The sequence below is a fragment of the Rhinolophus ferrumequinum genome, chromosome 24 (assembly GCF_004115265.2).
Source record: "Rhinolophus ferrumequinum isolate MPI-CBG mRhiFer1 chromosome 24, mRhiFer1_v1.p, whole genome shotgun sequence".
Lineage (NCBI taxonomy): Eukaryota > Metazoa > Chordata > Mammalia > Chiroptera > Rhinolophidae > Rhinolophus > Rhinolophus ferrumequinum.
The window spans coordinates 43,532,462-43,555,813 of record NC_046307.1 but is presented as its reverse complement, the minus strand read 5'-3'; the positions used below and the strand labels follow the sequence as shown (position 1 = coordinate 43,555,813).

The following is a 23,352-nucleotide window of genomic DNA, read 5'->3' as shown; positions in this document are numbered from 1 at the left end:
TGACAGTGGCCACCCTCTGGGCTGATGGCTGGAGGCACAAGAGGCCATGCCATCACCAAGGACCGAGGTGGTCCAACTTTCATAAGACAATGTACTCACCAGAAAAGGACCCACCAAAAGCAAAAACTGTCAAGGGAATTTAGAGAAAATGCTGGTTGAGAGCAGCTCCGGATGACCTGCTGGGATGCTAGAGAGACCTCTCCCAAGGGAGCCATTTGATCAAGAGTCCTTAGCAGAGAGCCCAGCCTGGAGGCCTCTCAGGTCACCTCTGCTACTCAGACAGCTGGAGACAATACAACACGATTAACCTCTGTCAGAGAGGGCTGAGGCTTTGGCCTGGAGCCTCAACCACACAAGGTCAGTGGCCAAGAGGAGCCCGGCATGGTTACTCCACTCAACTCCCGAAGTCACCAGCTGGGCTGCCTGCCTGGCACTAGAGCCCCTCTGTCCCCTGAACTCCGGGGACCAAAACAGGCAGCTGCTGGGACCCAGCCGGCGCCCTCGGGCCCTGGAGCAGAAGCACCAGCCACTCTGCTCTCCACTAGCTGAAACCACTCTCTTCCCCATCTGCACTCCCTCGTGGGCTGGTCAGGGGTAAGTTTACAGTAGGGAGCGAGGAGGGGAACAGGATGCCAGCGGGAGGGTGGCACAAAACGCATATTGTTCCGAGTTTTCAGGATCACAGGGAGGGAGAGAAGTGCTACCAGGCGCTGAGCGAGGCCTGAGCAGAGGCGACATATGAACCCCTCTCCTGCCAGCTTTCAGGGGAGGCCCCTGCAGAGGGCGAAATTGCATCTGTGAGCAGGCAGTAATGTGATCTTCTCTAGGCCCAGAGCCAGTGGGCAGCCTGCCGGACAGCTGAAAAGAGCAGGGCTGAGGGCATCGGCATCTCTGTGACAGGCCTGGCAGGACCTGTGCAGAAGGGGCAGAGCTGGCGGAGACTCTCTGCGCTTCCAGGGCAGGGCCAGAGGCAGAGAGGCAGGCAGGGAGGCACGGGGCCTGAAAGGAGGGGGTCGCCTGCCACAGGAGGAGAGCCAGACCTGATTGGAAACCTGGATGTGTTTTAATAGGGATGGAAAATGCAAGGTTTCTCTCCACAGGACAGCTGTGTGCTGTTTCCAAGGGCGCCGTGCGGCTCCCGTCGATACCCACTCACTACCTGCTGATGACAAGATGCCAAGGAAACTTCTGCTTCTCAAGGTCAAGTGGTAAACAAACTCCAGAACACGAAACCCTTCGCATTTCCTCTCACACGGGGAGGAAAACAGACAAGGCAATCCATGCCTCCAGAGGTCTGCAGAGACGGCCAGGCAGACACACTGTCTCCCTGACAAGAGGAGACCAGCAGAGCGGGCACACAGCAGGGCCCGTTACTCACTGCCCGCCATCGGAGAAACAGCTAGTTACTGCTGCACACACGGACAAGGCAGTCCACGGAAAGGCTGCAGGCGCGACGGGAGCCGGAGCTCCCGCTGCAGCCCCGGCCCGGCCCGGCTGACGGCCGCCCCACCCCTCCCCCCCCATCTGCAGCCACCACTGTCAGCAGGGACTCCCAGCACCCCCACGCCTCCGACCCATCTCAGAGGATCAGGACCCACAGCAGAGGGCAGCCGCCGCCTCCCCACAGAGGATCTGACAGAACAGCAGGTGCTGGCTCCCCAGTGCGCTTCCACATCAAGTCAGCCCCTCATTAGCGCGTGACCTCCACGGAGGGCAATGGGCCCACACCCAGGAACAGCACCAGTCTTGCCAACGCCCTCCTCCCGCTGCTCAGCCTCCGAGGCCCAGGCCCAGTGGTGAGAGCCCCTCCGTGGGCCTCAGCCCACCGCCCAGCACACCACCTTCTGACTCCGCTTTGCCAGGAGCTGTGACCCTCTTCTCACAGCGTGCACCTGGGCACATCCTACTGGATCGCACGCTCCACCAGGCTGACCGTGTCCATGCCACCCACAGGCCCGCACACAAGGGGGCGCGACACACTCAATGAGCACCTGGGTCCCTGGGCCCCAGCTGCTTCCTGTTCTCCCTCCTGACACCTGAGGACGCTGCCCGCCAAGCCCAGGACCTTAGAGACGGCCTGGACACAGCAAGGGGCACTGAGCACCAGGACGGGAGGACACACAACACACCAGCCACCAGGTGTGGCCCGGCAGGCGGCCTGCGCTGTGGCTCCAAGGCCCCGCGAGGGGCCCATGGACGCCGGAGGCAGCACCGTCCTGCAGGGCCACACTTCCTCGCCGTCTAACTTCTCAGGGAATTTTGTGATCGATACTAAAGACAGATTATGGAGTAAACTACAAAAATACGTACATTAAATAAATCATGCAACTGCCACAAAATGTCCCTGTGGGCAGCCGTCCCGGATGGCATGCCCCTGGGCCAGGGGGCTGGGGGGCAGCCATGCGCGCCGACATGGGCAGGAGGCCGCACAGCCACGGAAGCTCCTGCCTTCTGGGGCCGGAGCAGCTGTGAGGCTGGCCAGGACACCTGCAAAGGGCACCCTGAGCTCCTTCCTCTCTCCCAGCCTCCCGCTGGGGTGGCCGCGCCCCAGACACGGTCCACCCACGGGCGACTGAGGGAACAGAGCTGGAAACGTTGGAGTCTAACTGCAGGCACCTGGAACTAAAAAGCGATTCTCGGTGCGTGGATGGGACACTCGGAAAGGAGCCGGGGAACCCTGCGGCCTTGGGCCACAAGTCCTGACCTGGAGCGAGTCACCCCTCCCTGGACGCAGCGTTTTCCAAACGTTAACTCACACAGAGGTGCCGCATGTCTCCTGCTGCACTGTGAGCTTCTGCCAGGTCCCCACAGCGGTCCACGTGGGCCAGCGAGAGGGCACGTCAGGCAGGCCCACGGTAGGGACGAGTGTGTGCAGGCTGGCGAAGCAAAATCCCCGTTGTTTCTCTGGTTTTTATGAGACTATATTAAAAAATGGTTTAAGCATAATAAAATCTGTTAACATTTATGGCAAGAAAATATGGAAAGTCAATAAAATTAGCCGAGCACAGAAACGAGGATACTAAACATCCTTGTCTCTCCAATGGGAGCAGACAAGGAACAGTCAAGACTGCTAAATTGAAAGGAATTTAAACCAATTTCCAATTCAAAGATCCACATTCTCCTTCCTGCTGAGCCCTGTCCCCGGGGACACAGTGCAGCGCCGAGCGATGCTGCCCCCAGCTCACGCTCACCAGTGGGGCCTGAACTATGCCCACCCGCCCAGCAGCCCAGTGTGTCCCCTCCCATCGCCCTCCCTCCTCCGGGGCTTCTTTCACTGGCCGCCTCCAGCCCCAGCCCTGCTGCAGCACCCGCCTCCCAGAGCTGACGTGGCACATCCCAAGGAAACGGTCACTGGCCGTCACAGAAGTCCTACAATCTCCACGCACACGGGCCTGATACCCCACCTGCAACCAGTGCCCATGACGTCAGGGCGAGTCAGGTGTTCTAGCCGACGCCGGTGAAGTAATGTGCCCACATTAATACCGAGCCGGCAGCACGACTCCTGGCTCTCATCACAGTCCTCTCACGTCTCCATGCTGCCAGGAAAATCAGACAGACGCGAAGAAAGGACAAACCCATTTGCATTTGCCTCAAGAGTCTGACCGCTGGGAGAGCGCTGGGAGAACGTGAGCTCTTTCTCTAGGCCCATCTTACTTGCTTTCTGTTTGTTTTGTTTTAATTAATAAACATTATTTTTAACTGAAGTCCAGTTTACATCAAGGTTCACTTCTTGCCTCTGTACATTCTACTGGTTTTGACAAATGTGTATTGCTATGTATCCACCATGACTGTGCCATACAGAACGGTGTCACGGCCCTAAAAATCCTCTGTGCTTCACCTGTTTGTCCTTCCCCCCAAAGCCCTTGGCAACCCCTGACCTTTTACTGTCCCCCGAGTTTTGCCCTTTCCAGAATGTGACAGAATTGGAACCATATGTGTAGCTTTCTCAAATTGACTTCTATCACTTAGAAACATGCACTGAAGCCTCCTCCGTTCTTCCCATGGCTGATGGCTCGTATTTTTTTTAGTGCTGAATAAGAGTCCACTGTCTGGATGGACCACAGTTTATCCTATTGAAGGCTATTCACCTACTGAAGGACATCTGCGTTGCTTCCAAGTTTTGACAAACAAGAATCAGGCTGATCGATACATCCATATAGATTTCTGTATAGACATCAGTTTCCACATCTCTGGGGTAAATACCAAGGAATGTGATTACCGGGTCGTATGATAAGAATGTGCTTAGTTTTGGAAGAGACCACCACATTGTCACCCAAAGTGGCTGTGCCATTTGTGTCCCTACCAGCAGTGACTGAGAGTCCCTGCTGCCCCCCTCCCATGTCCTGCCAGCGCTTGGTGATGTCACTGTACTGGGGTGTGGCCGGGCTGGCAGGTGTGTGGAGGTGTCGTTTCAGTTTGCATCTCCCTGGTGACGTGCCGTGGGGCACCTTCTCACGTGCTTACTGCCATCTGTGTGGCTTCCTTCCTGAGGGGTCTGTTCAGATCTTCTGTCCAATTTTTAAATGGCTTTTCTTACTGTTGAGTTTTAAGAGTTCTTTGTGTATTGCAGATACAAGTCCTTTACCAGATACATGTTTTGCAAATATTTTCTCCCAGCCCATCAGTCTTTTCCTTCTCTTAATAGTATCTTTCACAGAGCAGAAGTTTGCCATTTTAATGAAGTCCAGTTTACCAACTTCCTCTCTCACAGATCGTGCTTCTGATGTCAAACAGAAGGTCAGCTGGATTTGCTCCTGATACCTTCTACGACTTCTACAGTTTTGCATTTTACATTTCGGTCTACGATTCATTTTGAATTAATTTTTGTGGAAAGTGTAGTATGTCTACATCTTCCGTTTGCTTGTTTAGCATGTGGATGTCCAGTCGTCCAGCACCGTTTGCTGAGGAGACCACCTCTGCTCCATAGTGTCGCCTTTGCTCCTTGGTCAAAGAGCAGGCAGCTGTATTTCTGGGGGTTTGTTTCTAGGCTCTTGGTTCTGTCCCTTCGATCTGCTTGTCTATTCTTTCATCAATACTGCATGTCTTGATGACTATAGCTTTATAAATAAGTTCTGAAGTATGGTCATGTCAGTTCTCCAACTTTGTTCTTCTCTTTCAGTATTGCACTGGCTGCCCTGGGTCTCTTGCTTCTCATTGGAGCTTTAGGATCAGTCTGTCAATAGCAACAGAATAACTTACTGGGACTTTGACACTGGGGATGGCACTGAGTCTACAGGTCAGAATAAGAAGAGCTGACATGTTGTCAGTTCTGAGTCTTCCTATCAATGAACATGGAACATCTTTGCATTTATTTAGGTCTTTGATTTCTTTCATCAGTTTTATAATTTCCCTCACATAAATCTTGAGCATATTTTGTTAAATTAGTATCTTAGTATTTCTTTTAGTTTGGGTTTGTTGTTTTGGTTTTGGGGGGTTTTAGGTGTGTGCTAACGTAAATGGTATTATGTTTTTAATTTTAAATTCCAATTGTTCATTGCTGATATATAAGAAAGTGACTGAATTGTACATATTAACCTTGGATCCTACAACCTTGCTATAATCACTTACTAGTTCAACAGTTTTTTGGTTAATTCTCTGGGATTTTTCTATGTAGACAATTATGTCATCCACAAACAAAGAGAGCTTTATTTTTGCCTTCCCACTGTGTACGTTTTGTTTCCTTTTCTTGTTTTATTGCATTAGCTAAAACTTCCAAGACAAAGTTAAACTGAACACCCTTGACTTGTTCCTGATCTTGGCAGGAAAATATCTAAGTTTCTTATTTGGGTGAAAGATGGAAATATGTGACAAGAAATCAGCTTCTCTACTACAACGGAAGAAGAATGTGCCCATTTAGTCACTACAAAGCCCAAGTGTGTCTGGTAGTCATACATGTCCGTTGGGAGGCCCCATTCTCTCCCATTAAGGACCTTTCTTGGACCCCCTAAGCCTGACACTCTCAGAGCACAGGGAAGCCCTACCGCACTCCAGAAAGTATCTGAAGGCTGCCCGAGCTCTGAACTTCACCAGAAGTCAGGTGGGAAGCACCTCAAACCCAGCCGGTCTTCCACACTGATTATCTAGAACAGAACACTTGCAAGGAAAACCAGCTCTGCTGATGAGAACGGAGACATCCTCCTTCAGCCACCCCAACATGTGGTAAGAGGGGGCCTTTTCCCTGAGACACGAGTAACACCTTCCCAAGAAAAACCAGAACTCAGGAAATCTTCCCAGATGTTTAATGACTGGTGTTCTCAAATTTCACATGGAGACACATCACAAAGTGCCCTCTAAATGCAAATCACAATTTCAAATAGATAACACAGAGCAGTGGTGAGACCAGCTACAGTAGGGGTGTTCACGCCTTGCACGCTCCCTCCACGCAGAGTTCTGGGCACCAACCATGAGGCAGTTGGTGCTGCAGGTCAAGGAGGTCCTTTGGGGACCTACCCGCTGCTCCTTCTTCCAGCTACAGATCTGTGTGGGGCCACACTGTCTTCACATACTTCAACCCGAACGGCACCTCACAGGCGAGGGAATGCAGAAGCAGACATGAGAATCAACTACCTTCTATTCAACAGGCTATACAGAGACATGCAAACATGTCAAACAAGGTCACTGTTTTCATTAAATCTTGCTGTTTTAGAAAACATACTTTTCATAAATATCTTCCCTATGAAGAAGTCATGAGTTCTTTTTAATGAGATTATAAATATAATTGTAAATAATCGTTAATTTTCAAAGACGGTGACTACGGACTGCTGAGCCCTGTCCACAGGAGCTCTTTGCTGCCAGCGCCTTGTTCATGCAGAGTGGTCCCGGGGTGTTCACCGTGTGTCGGTCGTGAGGAGCCCAAACCCCGGTTGACACTGTGCTCGGCTCGTAATGACAGCATGAGTGCCGACCGGGAACACGAGTGACACGTGTGCTAGTGGAGAATCCTGAGTCCGTGTCTCTGGGAGATGCATCCCGGGACAGTCTCTTCCATGGAACTCTTAAGTAGCCAACCCGGGACCCGTGACATTCCGGCACTTGGGAAGCACGGCCGAGTCTACCCTCCCTGTTCTCTGGCTGAGTCACTGTTATCTTGTCTTCCCAGGCCGGAGGGAAGCTCCTCCTGGGCAGGGCCCAGACTCCTGCTCCCTGCAGGACGCGTGTGGCACCAGGACAGTGCAGTGTAAGTAGGTGGCCGGGCCCGGCCGGGAGTCTGCCCCCATCTGCCCAGTCGTAGTAAGTCATACTTCTCCCTGCGGAGTCGGCCGGACTGTGTTTCTCTGCTCAGCATCAGAAAGGCCAGGAACAGGGACTGTACGACCCTCAGGAGCAACCCTGCCTCACCAAGTGTGAACAGGCACCGCCCGAGGAGGGGCAACATGCACGTGTGTGGGGGGAGGCGGCAGGGGAGAGAAAAACAGAGAGACGGAGAGAGGAAGGAACAAAACAGAGAGAGAGAGAGAGAGAGAGGAACGAGAGAGAGTATGGGTTTTGGAAACAGACAAACCTGAGTTCATGTCCAGACGCCAACTTAAGTAATCACGTGACCTTGGGAAACTGCCGTAAAATGTCTAGTGTGCAGGACTGGTTCAAGGATTAAAGCTGACAATGCACGTAAAGGTTCTGGTACCACAGGTGCTTAGTAAATATAGGTTTCTTTGTTCCTGCTCTGTCTTATCCATTTTGAACAAGCTCTCGAGACCCCTCAGCAGAACCAACCCTTCTAGAGGCCCGTGTTCTCAAACAAGCTGACCTGCGCTAAGTGTGCTCAGCCGACACTGAGCTGAGCCCTCCAGGTCGTGTCCTCAAAGGGAAGAGGCTCTGCCACCTCAGCTCTGTCCCACGTCCCCAACCACCTCTGGGCTGGGTTATCGGGCTGAGGCCACTGAGGGAGGGAGCCCAGACTGTCTCAATGCTTTGACAAACAAGGCCAGAGAGTGTGCTGAGACTGGCTTACGACACTAGACTACTGTCATCCTTCACTTGTACATCGAGAATCAATATGTGTGTTTTCCTGGGCTTGTTCGTTCAAATGAGCCAGCAGCGCTGGGCTTCACGGCTGAGAAGGAAGTTCTCCGGCTCACGGCTTCTCAAGTTCATACAAAGTCATCAGGGAACTTGGGAGACGCGTCAGGAAGAGGCCTGAGTCTTCTCACACGGAGCCCTGAGCTCTGGTAACAGGGAGCCCCATCTTCAGTCTCACCGACAGCAACCGAGGAGCCCTGGCTGCCTGCTCCGGCCCTCGCTGCCCGGTGGGCTGGCCCCCGCGAGCGCCCTCAAGACAGACCCGGGAGCAGACGCATCACGGCACCAGAGATGCAGAGCCCGTCCAAGGGTTCTTCCACTACGTCCCTCGGTCAACAGTAAGCGTTCAGATATGGCTCACTTCCGCTTTTGTTCAAATGTGTGAGGAGATCGAGATTCCCCTCTGGGGCCAATAAAGAAGATTCTGTCTCTTCCAGAGGATGGAGGTGACAGGTGCCTCTTCAACCAACTGGCTCCCCAGATGGCATTTTCTCACTTGGGGTGCTGAGACAGCGTGCTCTGCTCTCTCAAGGAAACCCCGCAAAGTAGACGAAGGATCTGAGAACTCCACACACGTCCTTTACCCTCCCTTTTAGCGCCCTGTACAAATCACCTCTTGGTCTACCCAGCTCCCGAAACCACAGTGACAGCTTATCAATACCATCTCCCCCCGGTGAGGACGGGCACGTGATGGGGTGACACCTACAAACCTCAGGCAGGAAGAGACGAGCTTCTCCCGCAGTCTCTGGGTCCCCCTGACACGCCGTGCTGGGCTCCGACACACAGAGCCACCCCTGGCCCCTGCAGCCCGAAATGGGAGCCTCCTCTGGGATAGTCCCCTTGAACCAGTACATTCCTAAATGTGCTCCACCGGCCCCTAGAGCTTCCACAGAGGGAAAGCCAAGCAGGCAGCGTGCTGGGGACACAGTGTCGTCTCAGTGCAGTGACAGCCATGACAGCAGCCACTGTTAGGAGATTCCCTTGTGCTCTGCGTCCCTGATCACATGCAGGGCAGGGCAGGCTGGTGCTGCTGTCACACAGCTGGCAAGGGGACAGCCGGAACATGCGCCCAGGCCTCTGCCCCAATGTATGCCACCACCACACCATGCTGCCTCCTGAAGCGACTCCGTTGTGAGACTTCCAGGGATGAGAGGAAACGTGCCGCAGAGGGATGAGAGAGCAGGACAGTTTAGCACAGGTCCTGGGAGGAAGAACAGAAATGGGAACGTTCCCCCAGACAGACGCCCTGTCCTTCTTCACACATGCCCACAGCGCCCTGCTCACCATCTCTGCCCACACCTGCCCCTCCCAGCTCCTGCTTGCCAGCCGGCAGTGTCTTCAACCAACTCGAGGCAGACACGGTCCCCTGCACAAGCCACATGCCAGAAGCCCTTCGACCTCGTGAGGTGAGGGGAGCAGCAGCGACCACGTGGCCGCGGAGATTAAGTACTGCAGCACAGAGAGGTTCAAAAAAGATTGTACTGCAAAATGGAACAGAAGCCCAGTGAAAGGCAGGGACGTGGGGCACGAACACCCGCCTTAAGCTCACAGGCCCTCCACAGCGCCAGCCATCACCTCATGTCTCCGTCCGTCGCAGCAGTCGCCCGAGCCCCAGGGCTGCTTCAGGGCTGAAAGGACAACATACCTCTGCTCACTGGACACCTATTACACATGGCGTTTGCCTGGCCTCCGAAGACACCCCAGAAAGCTGGCCTACACCTTTGCTGGAGGTGAGAAAACAGCCGAGAGATAAGTGACGGTCCCCATGCCAGCTACAGACACACCACCCAGCCCAGTGTGTCCCCACACGGAGGGACAGCTATGAACCCTGGGACGCCTGGCCTTCCGGAGTGATTTTCCTACAGCAAATGCTGCAGAACTAACCACTCAGGAATTGATTTCATTTTGGGGATGAACTTTTTTTCCCCCAGGGCTTGAATACAAGGGGGAGTTTCACATTTTATCCACTTCCATATCCCTTAACAATAAAAACTTATTTAAAAGATCCATGAATATGTAAATGGTGTTTTAAATATGGAAATGCAAAACATGCAAGAAAACAGTCTGGGTGTGAAATATTAATGGCATCTCATCTTGCTGAAAAGAGATGACAGGAGCTGGCTGCAGAGGCAGGCTGGGCTGAGTCAGGAGGAGCAGGGCCCAACCCCAGCCCAGGTCCGTCCCTGCCCTGCCCTGTGCTGGCTGCCCAGGGAGCTTCCGCCCGCCACCACCTCTCGGCTACTCTGCTCCGACGCTCTCCCCTCCTGAGCAGGAGTGCGACAGGGATCAAATCTAGTGCGACCTCAGACACGGGGCCAGTAGCCCAGCCCTGGGTAGAGCAGGAGGAAGGGCACCAGAGAGAGCGCTCAGCCCCTCCTCACCCTCGCCAGGACCAGGGGAGCCCAGCGAGGATGGAACGGTGTCTCCAGAGTCTGATGCTCCGTGGACCCTGGAGCAGTGGGCCCAGCGACACCTCCTGGGTCAAAGGCCAACTGGGCAAAAGCTCATCAAACTGGTCCCATCCAGAGGCTCAGAACCTCGTCTGCATGTGGAGGGAAGGACTCGAAGGTCAGCCAAAGACCTCAGGTGGCAGGCCCTGTGGTGGGTCACACACATGCCACCTCCAGGGACCAGCACCTCTGAAGGCGTCCACCAGAAGTGAGAGCCCCAAAAGCATGAGGCCGACGACCCCCAGCACGACAAAGCCAGTCTTCTGATAGGAAACTCTGCCAACCTCCCTCCAGGGAGTTCACAGGGCTTTAGGGACCTTCTTGCCAGGTACTGATGGGAAAAGGAGTGACCAGGCCTCCCTCCATCTGCCAGAACAAGAACTTGAGGCACACGGCCTGTTAAGTGCTTGCTATACAAATCGTGGTCCCTGAACCACCAGCACCACTTTGGGAGCTTGTTGGAAATGCAGAACCTGGTCCCTACTCCTGACCAACGGAACCAGAACCCACATCAAGCGTCCAACAGGTGCTCCTCCTGAGCTGCAGTGCTGGGCTAGGTGACACTCAGCCATCATCCTGCAGCAATCACACAACGAACGGAGCCAACAAAGTCCCCACACAACGAACGAAGCCAACAAAGTCCCCACTCCATGAGGGGAGCTTCACTGGAAGCGACCCTCAGGAAATTAAAACCCCCGCATGCCAACTGTGGCCACCCCCGCCCACACACATCTATCTCTTCTCAACACCAGCCTGGGAGGAGAGCTGCTCTCCTCCACGGGGCACAGGGCAGCTGTCCAGCCTTCTGAAGCCACAGTCTCCATAGGGCACATCCCGAGACCCAGGTCCAGGCTTTCCCCCCTGGAGCCACTCGTCCACACCAGGCACTGCCACGGGGTGAACCTGAGACCAGACTTCCCGCTGGGCCCCAGGATGGACTGTGTTCTTGCCTAGGGGTGACAGGGGCGTGCGGAGAGAGCCAGAAGGTTAGTGTCTGGAAAATGAGAGCAACTCGAAAGGTCCCTGGGTCATGCTGGAGAGACCACCAGTGCTGTACGGCAGTCGTGTCTGCAGGGTCTCAGCAGAGGTGGTCAGGAAGCAACTGGAGGACCCAGACACGGCTGCTTAAGGAGAGGACGGGAAAGCAATTTCTAGAGAAGCATCTGGGAAAGAGAACCACTCACCCGTCCCTCAGTCACTGCCCTCTTGCTTTCCTCCCTCGCCCACGCTCTCTAATTGGCCACCAAGTTTACAGCCTTGGGAACAGCACTACCTTGGGGAGGGCACAGAGGAGGTTCCAGGACTGAGCAGGAGGAACAGCTTCAAGTGCTGCCAGCACCACCTCACGTCCAAATGCGGGCACTGCAGGCAGGGGCCAGCGCCCTTCAGGCCTGCCAGCTAGAGAAGGCCCTGCGTCCCTCCACTCTGTCACAGGGGTTGCTGGGTTCTCTTCTTCCTGCCCCAAGTGCTAAGCAGAAGGAAGGAGGCTAAAGAAGTGGAGCAAAGGGCAGGCTTGAGCAGATGGCCAGAAGCCCTGGGCAACCCCAGAGGCTGTGCCCACACTCAGTACTCTGACAGCAGGACAGCAGTTCTGCATCAGCCCCAACAAGCTGCTTTCTGATGTCCCAAGTGACACAGCTTTGGGGCATCGGCCACAGGTCCTCCCGTGTTACCGGTGAGGGAGACGAACCCTGACTTCCTGAAAGGCTCATGTCAGCACACGTGTGCCTGACACTAAACATAGGCAGTGAGCCCACTGGGCCCTGGGCAGCTTCCTGAAGGTTCTATAGAGAAGGAAACCCTCTTGGCTAGAAAAGCTGATAAAGGCTGTGGCCACTGGCCAGGCACTATGCTCAGTGCTGGCACCATCAGCACCAGCTTAGGAAGTGGACACTCAGGACCCCCACTGTGGAGATGAATAAAAGGAAGCCCGGAGGGAGCCCGGCCCCAGGCAGGGGCTACCACTGTGGGCAGAGACGAGCATCTTGTCTTCTGGTCATCAACCTGCCTGGCGCAAAGAGGTAACCCCTTGTACCCCAGCAGACACACGACGTGCCCACTACGGGGCAGACAGGCTGCTGGGAGTGAGTGTGAAGGGCAGGGGGGCACAGGACACAGAGAGGATGGCCAGGAGCTTCGCCCTCACACGCCGCAGGGCCGAGCAGCCGGTCACAGCTATATGCCCATGGCTCTAAGAGACCACAGCCAAGGTCCAGGCGTTGCTATGTGCGTCCTTCCCAGGACGGACACGAGCCAGCACGTGGCAGGGCAAGCACTCAGGTGCAAGCAGTCACCCTCTCGTAGACGTCCCACCTCTGGGCCAGCAGGTCCATTTTCTGGTTTTGTTTTTGTTCTTTTTCACAATTCTGGCCAGATCTAAACTCAAAAGGTACTTCTAAGAGATGTTCCCTCATCCACTTTGGAGCCAGAAAATAAACACATCTCTCCCACTGAACACCCTTATGCTTCTTCAGCACTTCCATATTGGGGTGAGTATGTGTGTGTGTGTGTGTGTACACTGAGCCCCGTCCATGGACCATGTTCTGCGTCCCACTCACCGCACGGCACTCGACAGGCACATGGTCCAGGTTTCCAGAACCATGGTAAGAAAACAAGCACTTGCAGAGCCATGAATCTCCATGTCACAGATGCCCGCTCAGAGGGGTGCTACACTGAGAACACCGGGCGTCTGCACTTGGGCACCAGTCACAGACCTGGACACCAGTCTTCCTTTCAGGTGCCACATGCAGGAAGATTAGGCAACGTGTCTCAGGTACTAAGCCAGACAGCGACCCTCCCTCTCGAGCAGGACACTGTCCAGATGGTTTTAAGCATCAACCCGCCAAAGCGTGAGGCAGGGCTGACCACGGTGGGCTGACAGGCACCACAGCCAGGAGGGGGTGGCAGGAGCCAGGGCACTGGTGCCAGGCCAGCCACAGGCAACCGAATGTGCCGACTCACCCACCTTAACGGCTGGTGCACCTGGGCAAACAGGAAGCCAACCTCAGGAGAGGGAGGCACTGGGTGGGACGTGCAGACATGGAAGCAGCAGTCCACACTGCGTGATGCCCCACCAGCCCCAATCCTGGCGGGGCTGTGGTCAGGACAGTCACAACTGAGTGACAAGGCCACCTTTGCCCCAATCCTGGTGGGACTGTGGTGAGAACACGGTCACTACTGAAAATGAGTGAGATGAAACGCCCGCAGAAGGTTCTGCCCACGGAGTGACATGACCTGACACACGTTTCAAAAGGATTCCTCCTGCCACTGTGGGACCCAGGTGCAGACGACAGTGCTCAGAAGAGAGCCAACTGTGGGGACAAAAGCAGATCAGAGAGCAGTGAGGGTGACCTCGGGATCAGAGGGACAAGGGATCAGTGGGGGAGGGACAGTGTAGGTGTGGGCACACCCTGCAGGTGGGGTCCTTGTGCTTTAACCGAGCACGACAAGCACAAGAGCCAAGAGGGGCCCTCAGTCAGCTCCCCGCCCAGGACTGAGGGGATGGCATTCATATCAGACGGCGCCTCCCACACACTGCACTCAGTGCGCTCACACTCACACTCGGCACCGAACGCCCTCATACACTCGTGCAGCCTGTACCCAGTGTCCGCTACAGCCATGGGTCCGTGCTGTGGCCAGAATCACAGGGGTGAATACACAGCCCAGATACAGTCCCCAATTCTACTGGAGACAAGTGGAAGGAATTAGCATAACATGAAGAAAACTTAATCACACAATACAAAATCTAAGGGGAAGGCTCATTTACGTGGGAGTCAGCAGGGCATCTGAGAAATGTGAACTCAGCCAAGACCTGAACAAAGAGCCCGTGCCAACAGGGGAGACGATGTCAGGATGGGGACAGGTGTCCAGGAGTAGAGGGCCAACTCAGCAGAAGCGGGAGGAACCGGAGACGCAATGAGATGGGGCTGGAAGGTAGGCGGCGCCGGAACTCCCAGGGCTCTGCAGGGAAGAGGCCGGATCACTCCTGAGAGACCAGAAGTCACAAAAGGGCTTGGGTAAAGAGCAACACAACTGGCTGACATTTCAAAAAGAATCCCTCAGACGCTTAGTGGAAAGCAGACGAAAAACAATGACACAGGGGCCGGCCCAGTGGCTCAGGTGGTTGGAGCACCGGGCTCCTAATGCCGAGGTCACTGGTTCGATTCCCACATGGGCCAGTGAGCTGCGCCCTCTACAGCTAAGATTGTGAACAACAGCTCTCCCTGGAGCTGGGCTGCCTCGAGCAGCCGGAGTTGGCGTGGGCTGCCATGAGCGGCCAACCGATGACTGGCAACCGACTGCCCCAGCCATAGGGAGCGCAAGGCTCATAACACCAGTGTGGGCCAGGGAGCTGTGTCCTACACAACTAGACTAAAAAACAACGGCTTGAACCAGAGTCGGGGGGTGGGGAGGCGGAAGGAGGAGGAAAAAAACAAAAAACAATGCCACAAATTCTGGTCATCTAAAGGAAAAAGTGTAAGTTGACAGAAGAGGGGTGCAGATTTATGAGCACGTGGGGAGCAGAGGGCTTCACAGTCATGAAGAAGGAGCACACGCTGCCCAGGGCCCTGGGGGATGGGCCCCGGGACTCGGGCCAAAGCACAGGTGGCACGACGGCATTTGTCTGGGGGGGTGGGGCCTCGGTCTGATGCCCCAGTCATTAAACACACACCATGGAAACTTGTCTGGATTTTTGTCTCGCCCGACTGTGAGGTACTTTCACAAATATGCCAGGGTCTCTGCTGGACACGGGAAGTACAGTGACTGTCCACAGTCCGGACCTCCGCAGCTCTGTCCAGCTGGGGAGAGGGACAGGGAACAGGCACGAAGGCAGAAGAGACTCCAAAGTAAGAGGAAGTCGCTTCTACCCACAATCAGGGGAGCCGGAGGTCTTCATACCGAATGGTGTCCCGAAGGCGTCACCCTCCTCTCCAAAGAGGAGGCTTGGCAGACGCACCAAGCCCGGAGCAGAGCTGGAGCCAGGCTACGTGGCTCCCCACACCCAGGGCACTGATAGGCTCTCCTTCATGGAGTGTCTCACACCAGCCGCCGGGCAGCAGGCTAAAATGCCACATAGGGTGGAAGGCAGAGTGACAGACAGCCCAGAGTCCTGCCAGGAAGTGGCCAGACCCAGAGCTACCACCAATAGCACAGACCAGACAGGGCAAGTCACCGAGCGGCCCCAACAGGGACAGGCGTGTGTCCCGAGGCCCTGTGCCATGTGTGTCCAGCTGAGCCAGGTCCCTGGACAGACTCGTGATGGGGGCTGGATACCAAAGAAAGACTAGAGGCTGAGTTAAGTACCGAGAGCAATCACACCTCAACTCACCTCCTGAGATCTGTCAGGCAGGTACCATCTGCAGAAGAGGTGAAGCACAGCACTCCTTCAGGGGTACCCCTGCTCCCAGGGCGGCGCCACCAGCTCCCCGAGGGAAACCAGGGGTCCTGAGGTGGACACAAGGCCCAGAGTTGTGCAGACAGGCCACCTGCCTGCCGCGGAGGACCACTTCCTGAGGCCGAGTCAGATCATTCCTAAGCCAATCCCAGAGAAGGGATGGGACGGCTGACACGTTCAGCCGCAAGCGACGGTACGGTTGGGGGACCTCAGAAGGGAGCTGCTCTTGGCTCGTGGATCTCTGGATACACAGGCGGATTTTCCTGCGGCTGGTCAGAGCGGATATTTGAGAAAGTACCTCACAGTTGGGCGAGACAAAAATCCAGACAAGTTTCCATGCCCTTAATAGTTCATTCTGTTTCAAATTCAAAGTAAAATGAAGAAGACCGCCTGGAAAAACGGTAAAGCTTTCATTTTAAATCACTTTTAATGCCCATTTCATCTGACAGGAGCTTTGAAAGCCAATGCAATCTTCATCATTTGAGGTTTTTAAACTAAATTGATGATTATGTCCAACATAACCAGAGGCTTCTAAAAGCCAATTTTCAAAATGACACAAGCCCCCCAAATGAGAAAACCTTCCTCCTGGTTACTAATAAATTATTAACACACTATCTGCAGGGGATGTAGCTGCAGTGGGTAGAGAGCCACGAGACCCCCAGGCCGGTCGGGACGTGCGTAGCACCCGGGGGCCCCGCTGCTGTCACCTGCCTCTCAGCCTGTCCCTGAGCCCTCGTCACTAGAGAAGCCGCCCTCACTCAGTTGTGCACTCAGCTGTACACCCTCCTAGATTCAAGTGGGAGTCAGATTAGTTAAGCTCGTCACGGGGATCCCACCCTATCGGCAGACCACCCCGTTTGGGCCAGTGAGGCTGAGGGGGACTCTGCTGGCAGTGGGGTCCTCAGAGGTTTCCTTGTTCCAAAAAGGAAACCCAAGACAGCAGCCTCTCCTGCCTGCGGATGTGACGCCCAGAACCCAGGCAGCCACCCTGCCTAAGAACCAGAGAATGGCAGGAGATGACACGGGAAAGCCCAAGTGTGGTTTAATAAGAACTACCAGTTTCACTATCCATACTTTCAGTTACCCACAGTCAATGGCAGTCCGAAAACATTAAATGGAGAATTCCAGAAATAAACAATCCCTAAGGTTTACATTTCAGGCCATTCTGAGTAACGCCATGATATCTTGCACCCGCCCACTCTGCGGCCCGAGACGTGACTCATCCCTTCGGCCGTGGTCTCCACACTGCAGACACTCCCGCCCGTGGGTCACTTCGGACTCGTCCGTTATCAGGTCTACGGTCCCTGTTCACAGCGCTTGTGCTCGAGTCACCCTGATTTCACTTCATAATGGCCCCAAAGCCATTCACACGCTCTCCTTACAGGGCGTGCTTATAACGAGCCTATTTTATTCTTGGTTATTGTTAATCTCTTACTGTGCCTGGTTTATAAATCAGACTCCGTCACAGGTGTGCACGTGTAGGAAAACACACAGTATATGCAGGGTTTGGAGCTATCCACGGTTTCAGGCATCCGCTGGGGGTCTTGGAATGTCTCCCCTGTGGATAGGGGGACCACTGTATTTGGTCTTTGTCCCATTCCTGGCACAGGACTCCTAAAACCCTTGGGGTCCCCTAGGGAAGAGGGGCATCTCTTGGTGTTCGTCCCACGCCCTTCCCACCACACCTGAGTTTGTGCTCACGCGGTAAGTCTTGGTCGGTCCTTCAGCAGCTTCAAGAGGGGGGCTGGACGCCAGAGGAACCAACTACATGATGAGGGGATTGGTGTTTTTAGCTCCACCCAACCTCCAGGAAGGGGAAAGGGGAGACGGGCTAGAGGTTGAGTTAATCACCAACAGCCAATAACTGAACCAGGCATGGAAGCTCCGTAAAAAGCCCTAACCAGGTACGGAGGACTTCCCAGCCAGCTGGGAGGGCGGTGTGCCCACGAGGCATGGGGAGCTCTGCCCCCAGCCTCACCAAGAGCATCTCTCCCACCTGCCGCACAAAGCTGCATTCTTTGTAATAAACCCATAATCCTGAGTAAAGCACTTTCCTGAGTTCCGTGAGTCATTCTAGCAAATTATCAAATTGGGGGTGGGGGAATGAGGGGACTCTAAATGTGAAGTCAGTCAGAAGTGCAGGTAACCTGGGAACCTGGTACATGTGACTGAAGTCTAAGCGGGGACAGCCTTATGGGACTGAGCCGTCCGCCTGTGGGGCCTGTGCCGACTCGGGCAGTTAGTGTCAGGACACCGGCTGGTGTTGGAGGCTGGACAGATGGTGCTGGCAGCGCAGCACACCCTAGGTGTCAAGAGGAGAAAAGCAACAGCGGGCCCTGGAAGAAGCCGCGCAACTGCCTGCCTCTGGACTTCTGCTCGGGAGGGAAAAAAACCTCTTCACTGCTGAAGCCAAGGGAATGCCGGCAGTGCTGCCTGTCTCTGTGGACCTTCCCTGAGTGCACACGTCCACACACACCAGCACACACACTTGGCCCAGGCCAGCTTTCCACACCATCACAGGGTCACTGGAGCCCACACCACCGCCAGGATGAAACGCTCTGATGCGGACACACGTCCTCTCTCAGACCCTGCGCACCAGGAAGCCAGCCACCAGGGATCCAGCGGGACTTGGCACGCCATTGGGATGACAGCATCATGCCACCTCAGCTGAGTCTCACAGCCACGGGACAGAAACAGGGGGCACCGTGCAGCACCCTGCAGCCCCAGCTGCCGCCGGCTCAGGCCAAAGCCGACGGGGTGGGAGGCACAGCTGTTCCTGAACCCAGCCATGGGCACACACTCACCGACCCCAGCTTTCCAAGCAGACGCGTCCCCATGCCACGCAGGCACTAGGCCCTACCTGCTGGCGAGGGAGCCGTTCCTCTCCTTCAGGGCCAGTTCTCGCTGCTGCAGCTCAACAATGAACCTGGAGAGGTCTTCCGGGGTCCTGTGGGTCAAGAACACATACTCAGCGCCAGTGGTTTCCTGGAGGGGACCTGGCTGTGCGTACTGGGTGGCCGCCAAAAGCCATGCCAGCAGCTGATGAGTCACAGACCCGGGCCAGGTGCCTAGGGCACTGTCACACAGCACGGGTTCAAACCACAGCCCGCCACCAGCTATGGCACATCGGGGAAATGATTTTTACAAGCCTTGGTTTTATTTCACCTGTAAAAATAGGGTCGATACGCAACAAAGTGTCTGTCACTATGCAGAGGCTATGAAAGGATGTTGGAAAGCACCTGCCAGGCACGTGGCACAGAGGAGGTGCTCGGTGCATTTCAGCTTCCTTTCCTCACTTCTCCTTCAAAGCCCACATAAACAACAGCATAAATAGTAAAAGTAATCATAATAGATGCCCACAGGTATAATGCTTTGTAATTTTGAAAACTATTTTAGATTATCTCAGTTAATGCTCAGAGCAGCCCTGTTAGTTTCCATTTCACAAATGAGGGAACTGAGACTCAGACGGCTGGTTTAAAGTCCACTCTGCTTTGAGCAGCACTGAGCCTTAATTTGAAGCCCATCTTCTGATTCTACACCTTAGCTCGGGAGAACACACATCAGGAATGTCATTAAAGAAAGCAGTCAGTGGAATGGACATTCCCAGAAACACAGCAGGGGACAGGCCAGCAAACAGCTCACTGGCTTGGTGGCCACTGGTGGGCGACCTGAAGGCCTGCGGACCAGCCCCAAAGACCAAGGCCAGGGCCGTGCAAGGGCAACTGCCACTCAACCACTCCCTCACTGAACGAGAGATTTCTACCCAAACTCCTCCCTAAATACAAGACAGCTCTGCTGATGAGAAAATGGTTACATTGAAGTCTTAAGACGCTCATCAGTAAAAGACCTCTGGAGAAACTCAAATGCAGCCGGGGATTGAACCAGCCTTGAATGCCAGTCCCATTCTTTTCAGAGCCGCCTAAAGTTTCCAACATCAGGGAGGAAAAATAACTAAGCAAAATAAGTAAATCTTTCCAAGCCAAGAGATTATTTTCTTCTGAAACATTTTAAAGGATACTTAAGTTGTTTTGTATTTTTCTGTCTTAGTCAAAGGGGTATGTAAACTGTTACTAAATCAATGGGAAGAGTTCATTTAAAACGAATCAACAAAACATGGTGCCTGTCCCCAGCTGCAGGCCGCTCGCTCCCGTGGGCCCAGTACCAGCCCAAGTAGTGACGGGGAGCTGTGACCATGACCGCCCCCTTCCTCACAGCTAGACCACATCTGCACAGAGGCAGTGGGAAGGGCCCATGGACAGGCATCTGTCAGACAGACAACCCCAGAATCTCTAGAGGATTCTGCGATGGCGGCTTTCCCTCCTGGAATGTGGAGAGAAGTCAGCAGAGTCAGGAGCACATGGAACCAGTTCAGAAACAAGAGTCTTGCTCTGAGATACAAATTAGCCCTGCAAAGCTGGGAGCCAGGCTCACTGTACACCACAGCTCTCCAATTTCCTTTGAAGCAAAGATCATTTGAAATGTAACAATTTAATAATGAGGGGGAAATTGGGAACCATTCAAATGAAGAAAACAATGAACTAATATGCCATGCTTCCGAATGCTCTCCTCCCTGATGGCTCGGGGCACCTGCATCTTCCCATGACACCTGCCAGGCCAGTGCACACAGGAGGCCGCAGTGCTGGCCGCACCCTGCACACCGGGTCTCACACACCCTTCGGTTTAATGCTTCACACTGAGGCCAGCTGACACCTGACTGCAACGCTGAAGTGGCCACAGCATCAAGGGGCCTGGCTCCACAGTCAAACAAAGCAAGCGGGAAACTGGCTTCCCATCCTCCCGTCCCACCCCCATGCAGAGAAGAGCAGACACACAAACCTGTGGTTTCACAGCGGGGCATAAGGGGACTGGGTGGAGGCATGTCTAGAACAGTGAGAGTGCTCCATGGACGCTTTGCATCAGAATCATCTGGAATAACTCCCACCACCACCCACCCACCCCACCTCTCAATCTGCTGAATCTAAACAGCTAGAGTGGGCTCAAGACCTGTAAACACGTGACCCTAGGCGCCACTTAGAACCACTGATCATCTGCAGAAAAAAACAAGGGGGCTCTAAGCAGTAAATAATCACACAACACTGGAGGGAAGGTCACCCAGAAACTTTTCTCTGTGCCACCAAGAACACCACCTACTGTACATGTGACAAAGAAAACATTCTCTGAGGTTCTGTTAATTTGGTGGACAAATATTAGGTTCAAGAATTTGGTCCAAAGTTAAAAGAATCCCAGAAGACAAGGCAAAGTGATTTGCCTACAAATGTCATCGCAAGAACTCTGGAAACTAACATTTAAAATGAAGTGACTGCTTTGGCTACTATGCAAGAAAGGTTACCAGACTTCTTGCCAATTTGATAAGTAATCAAACGTCTTCCAAATATAAATGTAATAAATAATACAACACAAAATGCAATGCAAAAAATACAAATAAGTAATGAAAACAGCACGGCCAGGCTGCTGCACTGCATGGCCGTAGGAGGTGGACCTCCACTGTTCATGGAATGTTATTCCTCAGAGATGGAGTCACCATGTCACAAAGTTACTGCACAATGGAGACAGGTGCTATTCCCAGCACTTTACATGGATTAAACAGTTTAATCTTTTCAACGGCCTTATGAAGTAGACACTGTTTAACCCCATTTTAAAGATGAAAAAGCTGAGGCGCAGAAAGGTTAGGCAGCGAGCCCAGAATGCAGTTATAATAGCAGCTGGAAGAGCCGGGACCCAAAGCCAGATGGCCAGGCTCTGAGGCCACGCTGTCATGTCCAACAAGTTCAGACTAGTGTCACGAACTGTGACAGACACGCAATGCCATTAAAATGGTAAGTGACATGAAAAAACATTTCTAAATGCTAATACATTTGGCTCTAACGACACACACACACACACAGACTCTCTCTCTCTCTTTCTCTCTCTCTCTCTCTCTCTGAATAAAGCAAAACCAGCAAAAATGGCTAAGTGAAACTACATTAAAAATATATCAGCATAGAAATAATAACTGGAAGAAAATGTTTATTAACAAACAAGAATCACGTTACAGTTACAGAACTTCTAATATTTTTTCTTGTTTCAAAAAGTCTATAATTTTGTTGCGAGAACTTTTCTCACCAACAGTTTCCTGTAAACTGTATATTCTAGGTGTGGAAACTTGGGGGCCACAGCAAGCAGTTCCAACAGGGTGACACCACATATGCTATGTGGCTGACAGAGTGGCTTTGTGGGCTGTTCCAACGAGGAGCCCCCAAATGCCGTGGCCCCGCAGCCACAGGGAGACCAGCACAGGACAGCCTTGGACCGACGTACTTGCTCTGGCCTCGTTCTGCGCACGCAGCACAGTTCACGAGACACGTGTGGGGAGCTACTCACGGCCTCCTGGCTTGATGAGGAAGGTATCTACAAATGCTGTACATCATGTGCTGTGTGCGCTTCTCAATGCCATGCTCTCCGCGTTACACGGGCTCAGGCTGACACGGAGGGGACAGCACCCCCCAGAGGCACGGCAAGACGGGCAAGCTTCAGGTAAAGGTGAGCGTGTGAGGTACTGAGAGGGGACAGGCGACCACACCTGGACAAGAGGAGGCCCGAGGGAGCCGGAACGCTGGAGGCTGATTTCTGGGCCATGAGTAGGGAGTTCACTTATTCAGACCTTAGGGAGCACCTGGCCCCTCAGGCAGGGTCTCGGCCAGTACCACGAGCACACCGCCCCCACCTGGAAGAAGGAACAGGCCCACAGGCGCGCAGGGAAAGGTTCAAGTGCAACCGTCTGCTTCCATCTACATACCCAAAGCTGACCTATGACTACTGACTTCTAGGTACAAAGAAGACACGTGAGTGTACAGAACAAAAGATTTACCCCAAGCTGATACCAACAAGCACCTCCAGGGCAGGAGAGACTGAGGGTGGCAACCCCGGGGTCTTTAACTCCATGTGCATCATGAACTTGCTGTGACGCAAATTCATGGACTACGTGGGCAAATACAAATGGAAACTAAGAACCCCACCCCCCACACACGCTGGGAGGGACGGGGCTGCTGACAGGACGGGGCGCAGCGCAGCACGAGCCCAAAAAGAAGGAGGGACAAGCCAGAAGCCCTGCAGTTCTGGACTCGGGCTTTACCCCATGGAAAGCGAGCTGCAGCTTCACCTCCACCCCCCGTCGTGAGTCCAAGTGCAAATGGAGGAAAGTTCCTGAAGAGCTGTTGAATCATGAGGATTATTAAACAATTGCAGCCTTCCCCACACATCAAATCAACGACCAGAGGCCAGAGTACCTCCAACTGGCAGGAAGAGTGTTTATTTTCCAGAAACCTCTCGACCTATAGTGTGGTTAGAGCTACTCAGAGATGTTTACCAAGGTGCTCTGGGGATTAGCTAAATGCTGACAGCTAGCAGGAGTCAGGCCAAGTGTCATTACAGCCCAAAATAGCACAGGCTTCTCGGATGGGAAGACACTCCATCCTAAACTTCCGCTCC

The 23,352-nt window shown here is 53.9% G+C and overlaps 1 protein-coding gene across 5 annotated transcripts in view; it reads right to left on the bottom strand.

Moving 5' to 3' along the window:
* Positions 1–23,352, bottom strand: part of MAD1L1 (mitotic arrest deficient 1 like 1) — a 284,873-nt gene that overhangs the window by 206,890 nt on the left and 54,631 nt on the right. For all 5 annotated transcript variants that reach the window (XM_033096269.1, XM_033096268.1, XM_033096270.1 and 2 more), the window contains exon 10: positions 18,725–18,811. In XM_033096269.1, the coding sequence (XP_032952160.1) occupies positions 18,725–18,811 (87 nt within the window). The remainder of the gene's footprint in view (positions 1–18,724; positions 18,812–23,352) is intronic.